Here is a 21,250-nt window from a genome sequence, read left to right as displayed (position 1 = left end):
CATTTCAATCTCAGAATTTTTAGGATATGCTCTTTATCATGAACCATCTCTGGACAAGAATCAAGATTCTCCCCAGTGTGAACATGACCCAGATTTGGGGAGTCACAGGTTTCATCATATTTCCATTTTCTGCCTTCTCTCTGCACTGTCACTACTTCGCCTTCCTTTTTAGATCATCTCTTCTTGCCTTTGAAGTTGCAGACTGCATCTCTGCAAGAGAATGCAGGCAAACAGCTTCTTCGAAAGGGAGAGCCAGGGCTGTTCCATATCTTTCAAGGATGCCTCTGCGTGATCTTGCCTAATTGCATTTCTGTCCATTAGTCTATAGCAGAGTCTCCATGCTTTGACAGATGCATCCATAGGTTTCCCTGCTCCCAAAAGACCAAACAAGTTCTTTACCCTCTCAGTCTACAGCAATACAGAGTGGAGATCTCAAATCAAATGTATTTCACGTAACAGTAGAAATCAGCTGCCTGCTCTTCTAGCCCAGCAATTTATTCTGAAACGATCCTTAAAAATTTCTCCCATTAAAATTAGTGCCCAAGCTGTGTTAATTTCAATGGCTGCATGATGAACTCTGGAAAGCATTAAAATAGTACCATTTAGTTATTAAAATAGCAACGTTTTCTGCAAGTGAACAGAAAGAGACAGCTGTGGTGTGAGACGAAGTGTGTCTACATTCCCTTCTACGTGTTTCAATAACCTCTAAAAGGCTTTAACAGTCGAAGGCCATTATAGAAAAGCAGTGTGCTCAAAGACAGAAGGATATACACTTGTTCACATGCTGCAAACTGGACAAAGCTATATAGCTGAAAACAAAGAGATGCTTGCCTGTTCAGTGTAGCCTGATATCATCAGCTCTCATAACCGGTTGCACTACTCTTCAGGAGATTATAACGTCATAGTAGCAACAACAAAGGCAAAAGAATGTTTCCAAAATTATTCTTTTCTTTTCTTTTTGTTCCAATATGTGACTGCTGGTTGCAAAATCTCTGCCATAAATCAGGGAACCATTTTTTCTTTTGCAGGTTTGCCAGGCAACAGTATTTAGTTTTCAGCTAACCTTTCAGTTAAAAACTAAGTTTAGTTGCCTTTAGAGCTTATGCTTCCAAATGCGATTGACCTGATCAATGTCCAACCATATAACCATAATGTTTCCATGCATGTAACTTACAAACCTGTTTTTTCTGTTGTTGTTTTTTAGCTTTTAGGTAATCCATCATCTGCAGGACGGCCTGAAAGGGCGGAGCATGCAGGGCGAAGGTCCTCTCATGGCAGTGCAGTGCCACAAAGGTCTCGACCAATGTTGGTCCCTTCCATTGGTTAGTTGGACAGATTGGTGAATTTCTGTTCTTTGCAGCCTCAGAGTTGGGAAGGTGGTCCTTACAATGGACACTTGTCTTGAGCCATGGTTTCTCTTAGTTACTTAAATGAGATGAAATTGATCTAAAAACATCTCCATCTAAGTAAGAGCTAAATGTAAGCATACTGGGGTCTCAGGGGGCTGAATCAATAGACAACAACATCACCGGGATGGTTTTCATTGAATTTAATGGGTGTTGGAGCTTTTCTAAACTTGGTTAAGGTTAGATAATATCAAATCTTACCAAAACAAATGATAATGCAGGCAGGCATATGATCAGTAAAATAAATGTACCCATTCAACCATTCATTCATCCATCCATCTTCCCATTCATCAACCATTATTTTGCATTCACTTTCCATTTTCTTGACTACTTTTTGGAATTTAGCATGGAAAAAAAATGGAAGCTGTTAAATGCAACAAGTTAGTAGAACTTCCATATATTTACTAGATTTGATATTTCACCCCTATTCTGGTTTACTTATGACTTAAAACATATGCTGATGTATACCAAAAAATCCAAAAAGTAGTGCAGAAAAGATAATGGAATCAAGACATTATGGAAAAATGCATATTTGTTAAAATTTGCACTCTAGACTGACAAATAAGGAACATGCACACTGAAAAATTAGCAAACACATGCGAAACAAATGCAGAAAGAATTCTGTGAGCTATTAACAGAACATTACTCCATGAAGATGTAACCAGTTAGGTTCATGTCCCTAACCTGGACTTTGTGAATATCATCAGGAGGAGCCTGAAGCAGTGTCAGGATGTTCTCACCTGACATTTATGTGGATGAGCGACATCACAAATGGGGATTATCAGAAGGAAGGAGACTGATCATAAAGGAATTCTTTTACTTTTAAATCTTAAATATTTTTCCCTTTTCATGGGTCACACTAAAATGCCAGAAATGTTCTGTCTGTTAAAAGCGAAATCCCCCTAGTGGACACAATTATATTTATACTTGGTGTATAGTAATTATTATTAATGAAAGAAACTGTAGATCACAACACATGCAGAGCTGTAATGCATGAAACTTTCTTAGCATTTGCAGTATAGCATGGCTGTTCAGAAGCCTGATTCTCTTCCCACATCCTGCTGTAAACCAGGATAATTCTCACAGATATCAATGGAATTACACTGGTATGAAAATGGTATGGGGGAGAATCAACTCCAGGGAGGCTCCTGTGCTTCTATTGATGGGTTATTGTTAGCTGAACCAAACAGCATTCAGATGATGGTGTTAAGGCTGTGAGATTTTTTTATTTTTTTTTCCTAGGCTGAAAGCAGCCTGTTTTTCTCAGGAATAAAGATTCCTGGCTTATGTTTGGACTACTTAAACCAAGTTTTGTGTCTAAATTCATTCTTTTTATATTATGTGTAAATTTATTTTATTATTTTTTTTTACAAATAGCAAGAGAGTAGACAGGTTTTTTGTTTTTGTTTTAATTATTCCTTTGGGTTTCCTTTTAATTTTGATTGTTATTAAAAAATAAGGGAGGTGATTAAATTTATCAGAACTCACTTTCTTTCAACAAAGGTAGGATACAAAGTCCACCAAGTAATGACTCTCTTGTTTAGCAGTTCAATAGCAACAGTTTAGGAATCAGATAAAGAAATTAATTTCTTATAATCAGTCAAGCAGATTAATAAACTAAAATCACAGATTTTATTTTTTTCAGTGCAACTAAAAGAACGAATTAATGTATTTTGAATTATGTACAATCCATAGGTGCTCTTTGGGATTCCATTTGGAATAAATTACAACATTGTCTAATGTTGATAACAAGCAAACTACAGAGCATTAAGAACAATATCTAACAACAAATAAAAATAATAATGATAAAAAAATGCTGGGAAGCTGTTGGAAGGGCAAATCTGCCTTAGATTTCAAGAGTCCTAATTTCTGGCTGAAAGACTAGTGATTAAAATTGCTGAAAGATAGGTATGCATTATTTCTCACTTTCAGCATCATACCGTAGTAAATCACTTTGAGGATAAATGAAGCTAAAATAAACACTAGATAAAACTCTGCACAAAAGTTGCTTCCTGGAATCTTGCTGGGAAAAAAAATCTAGAAGACATGAAATATATCAGCAGGTCAGATAAGTAAAGAGAGTTAAAAATATGGCACACAAAAGCATATAGTTGAGTGGTGAATAAACTTGAAGCAAGTTCAGAAATCCCACTGAAAGAGAGGAAGTTTCCCATGAATAATGGCTGCAAGTAGGGTTTTGGAAGAATGAAATTATGATGGTTATGTCATTACAATATGAAAATTTAGATGGCTTAAATATGTGAAACTGCTGTTGGTCTCAGTATACAGCTCAAAAATGTGGATTCCAAATTTCTTGGCAGTGGCTTATTCCTTTACATGTATGCCTGGAGTATTTGCTAAGTTACTCAGCCTCACTAATGATGGGAAGTTCTCAAAGCAGCAGTGGCAAGTTAAATTAGAGGGAAAGACCTTCAACGCTGTAATGTTGTCACGATTCCAAAGATCAAATCTTTCTTCAAATGTTCCAGAATTTAAATTCTTAGGAAATTCTTTGAAGTATTTTCTCCATTAAGCTATAAATACTTTGGGTTAGTATACTGTTGCAGGTAGGATTTAAGTAAATTAATTAATTTTTGTTTTTAGGTTGATACTTTAGAAGGTGAAACAGTTTACAGTGTTCTTGACCTTGCAGATCTGTCAGGTAGGATTACTTAAACCTCATAATAACAGATGATTCCTATCCAAAGATCTAACAAATAATATTTACCATGTGAATTTAAAAAAAAAAAAAATAGATGCTTTATAAAAGGTGATACAGGAGGATTTCTAGAGGCTGAGACATCTGGCAAAGCTTACACAGTGTTTAGCCTTCCTACTATATGCAAGTTAGTAAAGAAGATAGGCAAAACTTGCCCGCAGGAGCCTCCTCAAAGGCAACTATACAATATGTTTTAATAGATCATTCCCTTTTTCTTCGTAGAAATTACAATGGACAGTAACAGTGAAGGCGGTCGGTCTCGGTCAGGTAGTGAGGGAAATATTTCACCTGTAAAAGAAGAAGCTTATTATCGCAGCATTGGTGGACACAAGAAATGGCCTCAGCAGCGTACCATGGCCTCTGAATATAGATACGGTATGCCGAACATTATTCATCCTTTATGACAGACACGTTTTAGAGCTGCGTGTTAACAAGTGCGGTTATGTATGACAACATTGCATGCAATGCAGAATGCCAGGGGAACTAGCTCTTAAGTCCTGTTTGCTGTCAGGTAAGTTTCTCCAGCTCAGCTGTAAGGGACAACAGCCCTTAGTCCTCTGTCCTGAAACTGCTGTGCGGCCACCTTTCCATACTCAGTTGAGTCTGAGCACACTGCATTGCATGAACCTCTGTGAAGCTACGCTGCTACTAATGCCAGTCAATATTTACTGTATATACCTGAACAACCATTCATCAAAATGAGCACATTTTCACTTGATTCATATAGATTGGACAGGGTCAAACAGTAGCTGCTAAATCACAATGTGATTTACATGTTCAATAATAGGAATCTGTTACCAAACATTAATCTGATTTGCGGCTTGGGCTAAACAATGATTCAGGGTCTTTTCATTAATCACACAGGCCTTTGGCTCTGTCCCTTGGTGAAGACAAAAAATATTCATATTTTTAGGTATAATTACGTCATAATAACAAACTTGTATTACACGAGTAAGGTAATTATACCCACTACTGGTAGTATTTGCTGCTTCATCAACATAGAAATCATTACATGATCAACAACTCAGTTTTCATAGTTCATAACATAGTGAATTAAAGTGTCTAACACTTAACCCATAAAAGCAGCCTAGGCCATATGTAGATCTAGGAAACACTTCTTTTTTTTCCTTTTCTTTTATTTTTTTTTTTTTCTGATTTCTGAAATGAAGCAAATGGACCCTGAAAGTTAAGTAAATTATAATTTAATGCTGGGTTTCAAAGCGAACATATCTGACTTATAACCAGATCACCAACTTGTGTATAGCTAGTGAGTTCAATGCAACTACAGTAAATTGACATCGGTTGGGAATCTGGCTGGCTGCATCCAAAGATTTAAGATTTTACATACACAATTACATGTGTGTATGATATATACCACATAAGAGAATAAGTGGCTAATGAGAAAATAAAGAGACTATTTGTGTTCTCATTCAGTGAAGCAAACTTCACTATCATGAGTCAGATTATTACAGGTTAGTGCTTTTAACTGGGATACATATGGCTATAATTCATATTTGCACCTAACTCCTATTAATCACAGTTGAAGTCAGATGCAAACATTGGTATTTTTAATTTAAAAATTAACAGTCAAAATATCCCACCCCTTCAACCACCTGTTTTATGTTGCCTGGTGGGCCCGAGTATAAACCACATACAGACTGCGACATGACTATAAGAAGAGAACAGAATAGAGAAGAAACCCACCCTGTGTGTCCCATTGCTTTCTGTCCCATATGTGCACTTCTTTCACACACCCTTTTTGTGCTTTGTGCCTGCATAAAGCTTCTTGGCTGGAATTTTTCCCTGCCCTTTTGCTGTTCTGCATTTTTCCCTACTCACATTCTTTCTTGCACTTTGGACCCAAGAGTCAGTAGCTGTTCCCTTAAAGCTGTGACCCTCTGATTTTTTTTTTCTGGTAGTTTAAACGTGTCAAATGTTGAAAGAAATTTGGAATTGAAGCAAAAAGATTATTTTTTTCTGAAATATTACATATTAAATATTCAAATGATTAACAAAAAAGGTAGTCTTTATAAGAGATGATTACAGTAAAACTTGTATTAATGTGTTTGAAAAAAAATGATATAGGTAAATTACATTTTCATTGTAGTTCATAATATATTCTCAATTTATCTGTGTGAAAGATCTTGCAAACTGGATGATAAGTATTGATTCAGCAAAGAACAAAAGTATCTGACTCCCGTTCAAGTTAGTGGGACTTGGAAAATAAGTTTTATTGAAGTGGCTTGTGATTTTGCGTGCTTTTGGGTCTTCAGCTTCATGTGTCTTGAAAGAGCAAGTTTTTTGGAGAAAGTACTGCTACATGCTCTTTCAAAACAAAATTAAAAGCATTTGAAACCTGTCAACAAAACACTTATTGTTAGCCATTTTGGCCTAGTTTACTAATTCAGTTTTACTGAAGTCCATCCTCACGTATGTTGTTGAATCAGGGACTAAATGCCTTCTCCAGGTAACTTGAAATGTCTGAAAGCTATGAGATGAAAAGTTCATTCTTACTTTTTAAGTCCTAATTGATTTGGTACCCTGCAGTGGCCTGAGAACAGTACAGTGTCAAGTGTTGTGATGTTCATGGATGATCCTTCCTAATGAGCGTATAATTAAATGCAGTCATAGCTAACCTTTGCTCCTGGATTTTATCATATCTTATAGTGTTCAGGTGGGTTTGGGGCATTGCTGTCGATGTTAACTATTGACTGTGTTTAAGCAAAATAGTAGTATATTTCCATCCCTGACACAACTAACACTACTGAAGTATATTTCTTCTTACCTGTCTGAAGAGAAGAGGTTATAACCATGTTTTAAACCTCATACCTAAAACATGGTATGTCAACACAGCTGGGATGTGCTTTCTTGTGTCCATGAAGAGCAGAAGCAGCTGTGCTGGAAAACAGGTGGATCCAAAGCATGGTTATTTTTGCAGTAAAGTTAACGCCTATCAGAATCATCATTATGTCACTCTTAACATGCTTCACTAATTTATAGCAAACTATAGTAAACCTAACAAAAGTTGCTTTCTTACCTGAGCTGTATTCACTTGTGTAAATGTCATTGTGGTGTAGATCAACACCACGTTCAGCGCACGCAGGTTGAATATGCTTAAAAAATTACAACTTGCTAATTAAAAAAAAAAAAGAAATGCCAAACTTGATAGGACATGCATTAAGTTTTCACTGAAACACCAAACACTTTTCAAATACTAACTGAAATAGTTGAAAAAATGAGGCCGAATTACTGAATTGCTCTTTTCTGAATTTACTTTCATAGATGGCTATGGTGGTCATGACCATCTTTCTCCAGATATTTATGAAGAATCAGAAACAGATCCTGGCACAGAAGATATTTCTACTCGAATATTTGTTGCACTCTTTGACTATGATCCGCTGACAATGTCCCCAAATCCTGATGCTGCAGAAGAAGAGCTGCCATTTAAAGAAGGACAGATCATTAAGGTGGGATCTAAAAACAAAGGAAACAAAGGACCCATTGTTACAAACAGCATGTCCTTTGTTTCCAGTGGAGAGCGCAACTTGTGTGACAAGAGTCCAAGATTTTTTTTTCCTCCAGAGGTTCAGGCTGTAAATCTAATTGGATTTGGAACCTAATATCTACTGCTAATTGCTTAAATATAATTAGGCAATAGGAAGAAATCTCAGAGTTGCGTTAGGTAGCTAGGGAAAGACTCAATTTGAGATTTAGATGCAAAGACTAAAATTGTGACTCTGAGGCCTCCTGTGTCTATTGCCACAAACCCTATAGGAAAAACTGCTTCAGAAATTGACCTCTTTACTGCAAAGGTACTGTAAAAATGCTTAGTGTTGCACCTCCGTATGTATCCACAGCTACTGTATTTTTTTTAAACACTGAACCCTCCTAGCACGTATACACTTGAAATTAAATAAGGTCCAAAATTAGGTATTTCTCTTCCAAAGTCATCCTCTTTTGAAACTGGGAAAATAACTTCCTTTTCTAGCTGTTCAGGTGTAAGGTGCACAAGCTGCTCCTTGAAGAGGGAGCAGAAGACAAATCAGCCTGTTTCAGGTGGCAGACAGTGTTTGACTCCATCCGTGTCTTTATGCATGTCCTCTGTCACAGCTTGCCTCATTATGATTGTGCAGCTGCAAGGCAAATTTGTTCAGTTTGCTGTTCTGATTTTGAAAAGCTAGCAGATTTTTCTGTTGAATCAGCAGGTGTAAACATCTCTTTCCATAGCCTTGTATCTAAGCTATCTGGTGCAGAATGGGTGGAAATGAGGGAGGGGAGAAGGAAAGGCTGCTGGTAGTCCAGGTTTTAACTGAGATTTAAGTACGATCTGAAACTGAACCTAAAAATATATACACTTATTTGTAAAACTATCTGCTTAAAGATAAAAAAGTGTTACTTAAGCTATTAAAATATATACTTCCTTCCACTGTGTTGGATTGTATCCTAACACTAATGTCTGTACACAAAATCACAATTTTTTAATGTTAATATGTTAAATACTTGGTTCAATATTTTGGTTACCTCTTTAGATATGATATAAATTTATGCCCAAAATATGGAAATTTATGGAAAAGAACTTTTTTTTTTTTTTTTTTGGCAACAATGTTTGCTTCATTCAGGTATTTTAATTATTTTTTCACTGATAGTACATTTGTCACTGAAAAGTCTAGAGAGTCCCCACATCAGATATTTATTCTGAGTGATATTAACTTTATATCTGGGACCATGGTAATAACTGTGATCTACTGGTTTTGATTTCTCATTGAATTGTTGTGAATGTGGATTGGTTTGCATTTCCAAAATACTTTTCGTACATTACCTGAGCAGTTGTGTGAAGTCTGTCCTGTCCGTACATTACAGTCGCACATGCTGTATTGTGTGAAGTAGTAATGGTGTCAGATAAGTTATGAACATGTTTTGATTCAAACTGAAAAAGATTCCTGTTTGAGAAGGCTGAGGCTAATAAAAGGTCAGTTTTTACAAACTGTGATTTGAACTGAAGGGATTGGTTTGGATTTTTTTTGTTTGTTTTTAAAGAAAAGAAAGTAATTGATTTTGCCTGAAAAAAGGAAACAATCTGAAATTAATCATCAGTTTTGCGTTAAGAATATCTCTTTTTTTGTCTTGTGCAGTCCTAGATTTAGGCCTCTGTATCATTGGCAAACTTTACGAATTGACTGCATTTTTAGAAATTAAGACAAATTTTGGATTTACCTGTTCTCATTGATGAAAGCTCATGCTATTCTTGTAGCTTAATGTCTTCTGGAAAAACACTATCGGAGCTTAAGTAAGAATATACATCAAGTATTATTAGGTATTAAACAGACATTTTTAAATTTTTTTTTGATCATATACAAATTCTAATCAAAATAACAAAACTTGGGCAGTTTTACAAATGCTTCTTATTGAATATAGTTCATATGACACCAAGAAGCAGTGCCATATGAATAATTCCATAAACATCTATGTAAATAGCTAAGCATACTTTTAACTTAACACATGGGGAAACTAATGACTTTCAGATGACTATTTTTTATGCTTTTCAATGCTAACAAAAAAAAAACGCAATTTCTGTTTTAAGAAACTGAAGTTAAAATTCAAATTAACATTTCCAGTCTTGTAATGTAAGTCAAAGTAGTAAAAAACTAATTTCACATCTATACTGTAATTACCTATTTATACCTTGGTAACTGTTCTGTCTTTATTAAAAATCCTAAATACTAAAACCTTTATTAACCAACACTTTTATTATTTAAATGACAGGTTTATGGGGACAAAGATGCCGATGGATTCTATCGTGGAGAAACCTGTACAAGAATTGGCCTTATCCCATGTAATATGGTCTCTGAGATCCAAGCAGATGATGAAGAGATGATGGATCAGCTTCTAAAACAAGGTTTTCTTCCTTTGAACACACCAGTAGAGAAAATAGGTAAGGGAAAGTATATATGCATCACTTCACCTAATTTTGGGTGCTATTAACTTGGCTGGATCTGCTTTGCCTTTTGTTTTTATTATATGCTGATGCATTTGAATTTTACAGCAATTTACTACACTATGGGATACATTCTGTGTCAGTACCTGAATTATTCAACAAATACTTGATCTTGGTCACACCTTTTGCCACAAATAAGGACTTTTATCTTCACTACTCCACGCATTACTTTCTTATTTAAAAAAAAAATGTTTTTTTCTTACCTGAAAGATTTATAGACACAGAACTAGATCCCTGTGCTTTGGAGTGTGCTGTGCTGAAGTGCTTTGTGATACGCTCACTGCTGCAAAGCATAAAATGAGTCACTTGTTGTTATTTTTACTCTTCTACATTTTCTTACTTTACCAATAATTTAAAGGGATGGTGGCAAAGGGTTATGTATAATATAATTTGGGATAGCAATACATATTATGAGATTTTATGGGTATTGCAGTAACAAACCCCTTTAAAAGCAGAGTTTGGCCAAATGATTCTGCATTATGAACCACTTGCATTACGTCATCGGTTCAGTGTTGTACAGAGGCACGCGATGCAAGTATCTTAATTTAGATTTCCTTCTAAAGGTAAATTTTAAACAACTATCTCAATATGTTTTAAACCTTTCACTGTAATTCAGAGAGTATATAGGGCTGGAACTGTTTCAGTCCTGTTTAAAAGTGAACTGTAAAAGTGGTTGCTAAGAAACAAAGTCTTCCACAATTGTTTTCTTAGATTGAATAAAACCTTATTGTATCCAAAAACATATTAGTAAATGTGAGACAATTTTTTCTTTTTCCTTCTTCAGATATTGAGATCTTTTAAAAATCGCTATACCCCATGAAAGGGAAGGGGTGATTTAAGTTCTTAGTTGCTGTGTTTTCAAATCTGTATATTAATTGAGTTATGCCATGTTAATACAACAAATACTCCCACTTTTGCGCTTGTAAACCCCACTGCCCATCTGCTCCTCCAGGTTTAGTACATACACCTACACATACATTTCAAAAATGTGGGACAGGCAGACAGTGGGACTTACAGATGTGCCTGAGTAGGTTGGCTGTCCACAGCATTATTCTGCAAAGTAGATGTAAACATAGGACTACATCATCTGAAGCCTAGTGGAATTGGATACCTAACCTGCTGTGGCTACATCTGTAAACACAACTGAAGGCCTGGTGGGATTAACAACTGTCTAAATGTTTTTCTAATTCTATCATGAAGACATACCTGAATACAAAAAATATATTCCTAAACATTTATGCTTGAAACCTACTGCTGTGAGTCCTGCTCAGTGCTCTTCTTACTGAAGTCAGCAAGATGTTGATACAGAACACCTGTGAAAATGAAACCACCAATCTGTGTATTTCCCTGTAATTTTAATTTTTGGCTGTTTTAGGGTTATATTCTGCAAATGTCATCTTTTTTCATTGCACTCAACTTGCAGTGGCTTCTGAAATAGTTGAGAAATCAGAAAGTCTTTATCTTGGAAAGAGGGAGACAATTTGAGATAAAAATGTAAGGCAGGGCAAAATTTCTAAGCACTGAATTTTATTGAGACATTTCTGAGAACTGTTAGCAACCTACCCCCAGCAGTTCACCTTTAAATATTTTAGCAATTCAAAAGTACCATATATTTTTTCTTTATTATGGATTTAAATTGTTAGTCACAATAAAAAATAAATAAATAAAAATTAAAAAAAAAAAAGAAACACAAAAACCACACTCATTAATGGATTGGGGAGAGCAGTTAGTCTGGCTTAATTTTAAACTAAATACACACTCTGAATAGTAAAGAGATCCATGTGCTCAGATCCTTACTGTCACAGTGGCTGCCCACGTGGATCTTTTAGCAGAAGCAGCCTCTAATTGCTAGTCTGTCTCATGTTGTTAATCATATTTTTAATGTCATATCAAACACTTTACATTGCTGTGTTCATATGACTATAATTTTCTTAATCCTTTGCCCACATTAAATCCTTAAAAGCAGAACTTTGAACAGCTTCATATCTTCTCTTCTTTTATTTGTATGCATTCCTTTCCTGAAGTCAACTGTGACCGTTTCAAAGAGAGCACACGCTCTGTACACCGCAGATCCAGAAAGTCTAAAAGAGGTCTGTGCTAAGAAACAATAACTTGATTCAAGCTGTAAAGTAGCTGAAATGATTTGAGCTGTCTAGATTTATTTATTTTTTAATGCCTTTGATCTTTTGGAAACCAGCAGTCGGAAAATAGTGTCACATAGCAAATACATACGGAATCCTTTTTGGATTCTTTTCTTGGTCATAGAGGGGCCCTTGACCCTGGACTGTGAGCAGTGTCTTGCCCCAGAGAAGTACTCCAAAATGAAAAGTGCTATTCTGAGGTAATCACTTAAATATGGGTTGATCCAAGTGTTTGGGAAACAGGGGAATTGGGTCCTGCATCTCTTACAGTTCATGCCTTCATTTTGGATCTCTCCTTGTGTTCTCTGAAAATCCCTTGCAACGGTAGCTGGGAAGGTAACTCCAATCCACCTGCTGCAGAAGTAGGTGATCTCTGAAAGCTTCTGTGTCAGCTGGTGGGCAGCGTGAAAGCTGCGAGTGCATGCCACACTCAGTATTTGCTCCTACATCAGCTGAACCCTTAATGCCCACCCTCCTGCCAGAGCAGTCATAGGGTGCCTCCCAACCCCACGTTTCCTTTGTCACACTGCATAATGCTCATCAGACCTGCCCTCAATGCCTGTCTGTAAGTAGCACTAACAAGCATGTTTCTTTGCTACAGCAATCATCTGCAAGAATCATGCTAATAATCATTGGAATTTAAAATGTGGCCCATTTTAAACTTCTCTGTAAATATTTAGTAGCAATCAGTAAACATGTCATGTGGTTCCTGTAAACTATTTTACTCTTTTCCTTCTGTTCCTCCTCAAAGGAATCTTAAACAGTACTTGAGAATGGGTTCTTGTAGTCAGTCTTGAAAATACCTCAGACCACTTACATAATGGGTAACCTCTTTTGTCTTGGGACAGCTGAGGGTGTCCGTGTCTCATTCCAGTCTCCCAGCAGAAAGTTGAGGAATAATTCCAAGCACAACACTCCTTGTGATGGGGGGGTGGGAAGGGAGGGGAGGGGAGTAGATAGTAAAAGTTTTACTAAAATGAAATAAACCTGACTTCTGAGCATTTACCTTTACATACCCTGGTAAACTCTGGTTCTTCCAACAAAGAATGGCAGTAAATTTCAGAACGTTAGTTTTGCAGATATATACTGCGTGGGGATTCAGGGGCTTAGAATAAAGAGGGCAAGACAAGTGTTCAGTTACTTACGAAATGCACATGCTGTTTTGAAACTTTCATCTGTGTTAATAGGTCTGGTAACCCATGGTGTCTTACCACTGTGCTAAGAGAAATACCAAATGCACTGTTGTGAATGTGACCCAGGGAAAAATTGCACCTTGTGTTTTGTGTTCAAAATAACTTTTATAGCTTTCCTTCCCTTCCTCTCCTTGTGATTGGAACAGAAAGAAACAGACGGAGTGGCAGACAACATTCAGTATCTACAAGAAGGATGGTGGCGCTGTACGACTATGATCCAAGAGAAAGTTCTCCTAACGTTGATGTAGAGGTATTGATATAACTGTTTACTGTGTTTACCATTTGTGGAATCCTAATGTAATTGAAACGTAGTTGGTAAAATCAAAAAAATCAGAATTACAAACATTGGTCAAATATTTTCAGATAGATGTATATATAGTAAAGGCTTATAAATTCTGCACAAGTCGATTTCTGATTGTTCAAATAGCACAGAATCATAGAATGACTTGGGTTGGAAGGGACCTTAAAGATCATCTAGTTCCACCCCCCCCTTGCCATAGGCAGGGATGTCACCCACTAGATCAGGTTGCTCACGGCCCCAATTTGTAATATTTATTTAATATGGGTCGACGCAGTCAATTATAGATATATGGTTGTGCAATGTGTGTGTGTGTCTGCGCATGTCTCTATATATAAAGTCTGTAGGGAAAAAAGCATGGAGTTATAAATAGTAGGGAATTATTATTTTCCATTTATTGTTTTCAAGTTTTCTTTATATGTTTCTGTGTAAGAAGATGATTATTTTTGAGAAGTGCTCCAGCTCACACTGACAAGCTGATAGTGAAGCACGCTTTCCAATGTCTGTACCATGCTTTACCTTTCCTCAAAACATCAACTCCCTTCTGCAATGCAAACCAGAACTTTCTAGCACAGTGGAACAGCATTCATAATATATTGTATTTTTTTTCTTAATTAATGTATCTGAGCTTTTGTGACTGTATGTCTTGTCTTTAATCCTTTTTTTTTTCTTATAACAATGTAAAGATATCTTAAGCGACCAGTGAACATTAGCTAGCTCTTCATTTAAACAACTGAGCATTAGCTAGATCTTCATTATGGGTTTATCTTCCATTTACCTACATGCAGTCTCCCATCTCTCCATATTTGTCATCAGCAACAATGGAATCACTTTTTACATTGTCTTTGATGTTACATGGTAAGTCCCTCAACCAAGATTTGATGCGATTTTCATTTATATATGCATTGTGGTAAGAATGTCAGGGTACACTCAAAGCACTAAATAAAATACTGAAGACCTAGGAGCTTCCTCGGTTATTCAAAATGTTTTTTTGCTTTTTATTTTTTTTTAATATACTTTTTAAAATTTCTTTGTAGAACAATTTGGATTTTTTTTAAACAAGAAAGTGAATTTTGAAACAATTGGGACTTGATACATTAAAACTCAGCCAGCGTTGTCCTATATTTCTTGGTGAACCAAATCTGGTTCTAAATTATGGTGTTACAAAATAGTTGGGGCAATAAATCAAATAATTGCAACATATACATAGCAAACATCTTATTCATTCTCTTTCCTTCCCATGGCCACAAGAAATTAAAAAAGAAATTTAGAAACTAATTAAATTACATTTAAACCACAGGCAATAAAAGAGCTCAATGTATTGTTTGCAGATTGGAGACTGAAGATGCCTGTTCTAACACCTTTATTGAACAGAATCCAGCTTAGCCCCGCAATTTCAGTTCATATTTCAGAAAGGAAAAAAAAAGAAATCAACATCTTCTGTTTGTCTTGTAGACATTAGTCCCATTTGCGCCTCTTGAGTGACGTTAAGGGACCTGCGAAGCCATGGAGTTCACCACCCTGCTCAGCACAGAGCTGGCTTCAAAGTTTGTTCAGGTTGCTCACAGCTTCATGCAGCTGAGTTTTGAGCAACTCCTGGGTATGGTTGCATTCAGCTTGTTTGTTGCAGCAAGTCCTGTGGCTGTCTAGAACCTAGTAAGAGAGGTGCCTAGATCTAGCATTCTAAAAAAAAAAAATTCTCTTCAACTCAGTTTCGCCAATTCTGTCTTAAAACAAAAGGGAGGGAAAAATATTAATGGCGTTACTGTTAATAAAGAACAAATGGTTAACCTTTGTCTAACAAAACACGAACTGTCACATTCCTTTTTCCACAGGCTGAGCTAACATTCTGTACAGGGGACATTATCACTGTCTTCGGTGAAATTGATGAAGATGGATTTTACTATGTAAGTTGGCTTCTGCCTGGTCACTGCTACAAGCTGTCAGCTCAGGGCCTCACTGCTCCCACAGCTGTGCGGTAGAGCAGAACCTGAAAAACTGCCCTCCCTAAGAGAACAATACTGATGTTGGCTCACTTGCCACTTCATTGCATTTTTAGGGATCGCTGTTGATGTACCTCAAAGCTGTCTCTGCCATTTTGTATTTTTGCCTTATATAGTTTGCTGGAAAACGTATATTTTGATCACGTGTATCTATGTGAATGACTGTTAGTGGATAAGGCACTTCATCTGGGAGAAAAACTTCCATACAGCCTGGCCTTATGATAAATTAAAATAAATTAATAGTTCAGTAGTTCAGTTTTGAGCACTGGGTGGCTGATCACGCTACTTTGCCATTCCTTTAAAGCAGAAGAGTTGTATCCTGAGAGACAATATTCCAGTAGTAGCTGCCAGTCTGCATCCTGATCTTTAGTTTTTCCACATGCACGGCCACAGAAAACAGCCCAGCTCTCTCTTCCAACTTTGTAAGTCACTGCTGTCGAGAGCCAAAAGAATAATTTGATTGCCTCAGAAGTGCTTTTAGGTTGTGAAGCCTAGGACACATCATTGATGTTGCAGTCTTAAGGACCTGAGTCTAGAAACTGCATGGGATTTCAGTTATCATTTCTCTATTGCTTTTAAATAATGCAGGGATTAATTTGTTCTCCATTATGCACACTAGCTCTTGTGATTTCCAGGTGTCAACGCATTCATTGCATTGAAACTCTGAGCGTGCAAGTTGGTCTAACAGCACAAGGATTTTCACATACAAACCCGCTTTGAGTTTTCAAGTCATAGTTCAGAATTACCTGCACCAAAATGAAAAAAGCACCGTGTCAGAATCTGTATATAGTAAATTGGATGAGCGACTGAACTGCTATAGTACTCAAAGCATATTCATGTCTTAGTGTCACCCTGAATTATAGATAAACGTGCTTATCTGTTTTTATTCAATGGATAGTGTTCACTGCCAAATCACAGAAATAGAAGCAGGACTATCCGGCTTGTGTGACCTTAGATGGATATTTCTTCTTCCTCACTGGCTTTGAAATACAGTCAAAGTATTTCCTTACCTTCTTGGCAACCTGCATTTAATTTAATTCACTGAAATGTTCATCATGTTATAGGGTGAACTTAATGGACAGAAGGGGCTGGTTCCTTCCAACTTTCTTGAAGAAGTGCCTGATGATGTTGAAGTCTATCTATCTGATGCACCCTCGCGATATCTTCATGATACACCGATGCGTACAAAAGCAAAAAGGGTAAGCAACCAAATAAGGAAAACTTAAATTTTTATTTTCCATTCCATTCTGTCTCATAATTTAGACATGACTGTTAACATTTTAAATCCACTTGCCCATTTTAAATTATTTAACTTTCAAAATATATAAAACATAAAGAAAAATGACTTTATCTAGGTTTCCACTAGCTTGGAACACTTACAAATGAAGAATCTAAATCTAACATTTGATTGCAGTCATTATAGAATCTCAATTATAATTTGAGTTTATACAGCTTCTCCCTGGTGAAAGTAGTTATTGTCTAATGCTTCTGAATGACTCTTACTATATGCAGTAGCTAGATGAAGGCAAAAATTCTTGTGAATGAGACTGGTACAACGATTCCTTTAAATACAAATAGTAAATGCAGCTGATTGACAGTGTTCAGTCTTTTAATTCTTATGATTTCGTATTCCAACTGGCATTGATTAATTGCCCAGAGACATCTCTTTTATGAAAAACTAATCATGTTTAGTGTCTCATTTTTGGTTTTGTTTCATCACTGCAATACTTTTATATATTATATATTTTATATATATTTTTATTTCTTTGCTCATCTGCTTGGAAACAGAAGAAGAGTGTTCATTTCACACCTTAATAAGGCAATGTAGCCTTCACGTAAGTGAGCAACTGAAGATACCAATAGAGATTTCAATTAAAGCTACCTGGCTATCTAATGCAAGTCTTGAAACTTAATTGTGGGGGAAAAAAAAGAAATATGTCTCCAAAATGAGTGACCACAGAAGACCAGGCTGTATGCTTTTGCTCTATCTAGTTAAGTCAATTTAGCTTTTTAGGAGACAAATCCTAAAACAAAGACAAATCCAAATCAATTTATGAAGGTCAACATTTGGAACATATTTCTTCATGAGCTAAATGTTTATGTTTACATGGAAAGGCAAGTTTGATGTCTAACTACCCTACAAACAAAAGCTGCATATTGCATTGTTAGCCAACCTCGGATATAAAAATTCCAAGTTCCTATACCCAGAGAAAAGCACAACACCCCCAACCCTTAAAGAACATACAAATGAAACGTAAGCTGGTGTGTACTGTAGCGTACAAGAGTAGAGTTGGTTTTGAAACGCATTACAGTCAAATACAGCTACTTAAATTATCTGCCTTAAAATATGTTTTTCACGATCAATTATACCTCAGTTTGCTTAAGACTGACTATTTAACAATTCTGGAAGAAGGAAAAAAAAAAACCTACATATGGTACACTTTACTTGGATTTTCCTAGAAAGTGCACGTTTAAAATATTAGCAACTGTTTGGTTTACCAATGCAATACAAGTGTCAATACGAAACATGCAGCTCACTCAATGAATGCATTAGACTAAATATATGGTATCTTCAGGTGTACGTTGGGGTGCTTTACCAAGTTGGTTTTTTTTTCATTAGAATTAGACCTTGATTTAAAATCAAAGTAGGCTTGAAGCCCCTTTGCTTAACTCGCTGTTGCACATACCAGTAAATTGCTAATACCTTAACTTGAACTACACGATAAGAGAGGTCCCTAAAGCATGGATTCTAATATGACAATATCATCATAACAGATAGCACTATATTTTGTCAGCAGGGCACTGTAGTTAGGATAGGATGAGTGTAAGTAGTTTTAGCATTTTCATTCAAGTGCTTTTGATGATTAAAACAAGTAACTCTCTTAAAATATTTAGGAATGCTGTCATTATCGTTCAAGTATTCACCTTCATTCAGCAACCTCATAGCTGCAGCATACACATCAAGCAGTCAGGGTCTTTAAGCTTTCTTTGATTGCAATTAAGGTTCATTTTAGCTTTTTGGTTTTTCTTTTGTTTTTCTTTCTTTTTTTTTTTTTAAGCCAGTGTGCCATCTTATCAAATATGTATATAAAGTATGCTAGTCAATTTTAAAGAAAAGGCATTTAAAGGACAAAAAGTATGTGATCATGTAACATTTGAACTAATTTCTTCTGGAAACAGCTTGGTTTCTATAGAGTGATAATCTCTAGTAATTAATACGTTTATTTTTCCTAAATCCATAGCTGAATGTGTCCCTCTTCATTTTTGTACTAGCAGAGTACTGAAATGCAAAACCTGTTTTGTGGCATTTGTGGCCAGAACTACCGCAAAAGAAGTGTAACCAACTCTCTTTAAAAAAGTATAAGCAAACTAGGGCTGTATTGGCATGTTTTCTATTGTTTATACTTTTTCTCAAAATTTATATATTTGCTATACGCCCATATTTTAAGACACAGAAGAAATGAACCAGCCCTTTTGTTTAAGTGGGTAATGGGACAAATAATGTTGCCAACTTTCTTGATGATAATAGCTTTTAAGCTTTCAAACATTCAGTAAATTATAACAATGTACCTAATAGGTTCCTCCTGAGAATACAGGTACATCAAGGAGAGCACCATCCCCCACAGTTCATCTCCATTCTGGGTCACCTACGTCACCTATGGGTTCTGGTAGTCCCGGGAGAGGCAGGGATATGTCCTCGAAAAAGAAAAAGGGGCTGCTTTCCAAAGGCAAGAAACTGCTGAAAAAACTTGGTGCAGTGAAATGATTCATGTACTCCTGGACAACTTGTAAAGCTTCCAGTCTGTGTATTATTTTTTTTTAAATGTCAAAACTAGGGCTTTCATGACTATGCAGTACAACTTTATTAAACCTTTGCATTTTTAACTCTGACATCAATAGAATCATGTGAATTGCTTAAAACAGCAAGAAAAAAGCAGGTGGGTGTATTGTTGCAAATATTCCTTTTCTTTAAGAAAAAAAAAAAGGTTGGGGGATTAAGACAGGAAGAACATGATTTTAGCTGAAGTCTATTCAACACCTGCAAGCGCATTGGATAAGTCTCAGCCTTTAGTCTCCTTTAACCCTGGGTCAGGTGAAAAAGAAAAATCTGTTCATTGATTGCTGTTCAAGAGAGATCACCCTCTTCTGTCTAACCTTAATCATTTAAAAAAAATGGTCTTGAAACTCCTAGTTTAAATCAGCCTTGATGTTTTGCCTTATTAATGCACAATGATTTGTACTGTCTAATAAATATACAACATATACTTTGTATGTACTGTGTATTCAACTGTCCTCATCTTCCCTAAATCATAGTAATTTAAGATCAAATATGATGTTGCTAATTCCATTCAATGTATGATACGACTCTTGAGAGTTTGAAAGTACTGAGCAAAATGCTTTTTTCTTTCTTTCTTTTTTCCTCTCCAAACCAAAACTCTTGTATAGGTTTCTTTTGTCAACATATTCACTAAACTGAAATCAGATATGGTTTAAGTTGTTCAGAGCCTCACCCCCCCACTTTCAATCATACAAACATCACAAACTCCAGTTCTGGAGTTCCTGGTTCACTATTCTAAATTACCATTAAAAAAAATAAAAAAGAAACCTTTACTTCCCACCTTTTTTCTGGTGGAGGTGCAGTCCTAAGTTAAAAGGCATTTTCATATTGTTGATGTCAGATTCAAGATTAAGTGCATGTCTAAAGTCAAAAACTGTGTTATATACACAAGCCGTAGCCAGTAAAAAGGCTGCAAAAGGTGATAAAAATATTAATTGCAATATTGGCATCTCAATAAAAACAATCTTACACACTGATGGCAGTCATTGGCTGTTACTATTTTGTAATTCTTGTCCATTTGTAAATTGTTTTTACTGTTTATACATACTTTTCAGACTGCCTTTCTTTTTGTAATTTATGGAAGGTTTATAAATGAATGATCAAAGCTTCCCCATTGTGTCTTCAGATAATATTGTAAATTACTGTAAGATACGGTGTGCTAGATTATACCATTTAATTAAAGAAAATAAATGGCCTAAATTTGTGGTAAAGTACCGTGTGGGTGTGTGCATGTGTACAATTGTTGTGTAATATATTTTATATAAATAAATAATTTGATATTTTGTAGAGTGCAGTATGTTTTGTGCATCTACTGTATGTGCTGCTGCTTATTGTGCTAGATGTCCCTCCCTCTCTAAAGGACTAGACGCAAATGGTAAGAGACATGCACAAGGATCCATTCATTCAGGTTACAGTACTGGTGCAACCTACATGTTCAAATACTGCACCCATGCGGAGAAGAAACAGTATGCAGGTGTCACCTCCTGCCTCTCTATAGCAGGCTAAGGCAGCAGGTGCACTAGCTCCTTATTTACTGACCTCAAGTAACACAAACCATACCAGGAGGAATACCCCTGACAAGTGTAAGTACATGTTAGTATATATTATTTTTTCCTAGTTATATAAGTAATACAGTACAACAATATGGCATCAATAA

General features: G+C 36.0%; 1 protein-coding gene across 16 annotated transcripts in view; it reads left to right on the top strand.

Moving 5' to 3' along the window:
- Positions 1-20,804, top strand: part of RIMBP2 (RIMS binding protein 2) — a 151,278-nt gene extending 130,474 nt beyond the window's left edge. For 7 of the 16 annotated variants that reach the window (XM_080559635.1, XM_080559642.1, XM_080559627.1 and 4 more), the window contains 9 exons: positions 1,205-1,322; positions 4,348-4,500; positions 7,408-7,592; positions 9,889-10,057; positions 12,145-12,210; positions 13,601-13,704; positions 15,588-15,659; positions 16,820-16,954; positions 19,333-20,804. In XM_080559635.1, coding sequence (XP_080415761.1) covers positions 1,205-1,322; positions 4,348-4,500; positions 7,408-7,592; positions 9,889-10,057; positions 12,145-12,210; positions 13,601-13,704; positions 15,588-15,659; positions 16,820-16,954; positions 19,333-19,521 — 1,191 coding nt within the window. In that variant the 3' untranslated portion in view covers positions 19,522-20,804. Of the gene's footprint in view, positions 1-1,204; positions 1,323-4,347; positions 4,501-7,407; positions 7,593-9,888; positions 10,058-12,144; positions 12,211-13,600; positions 13,705-15,587; positions 15,660-16,819; positions 16,955-17,543 lie in introns of all 16 variants that reach the window. The other 9 variants (XM_080559629.1, XM_080559637.1, XM_080559630.1 and 6 more) reach the window with 6 other exon arrangements.
- Positions 20,805-21,250: the final 446 nt, after the last annotated feature.

This window comes from Anser brachyrhynchus (genome assembly GCF_964034855.1).
Source record: "Anser brachyrhynchus genome assembly, chromosome: 17".
NCBI classification, from domain to species: domain Eukaryota; kingdom Metazoa; phylum Chordata; class Aves; order Anseriformes; family Anatidae; genus Anser; species Anser brachyrhynchus.
Note: the sequence above shows the minus strand (reverse complement) of the source record. Positions and strands in the feature narration are given on the sequence as shown.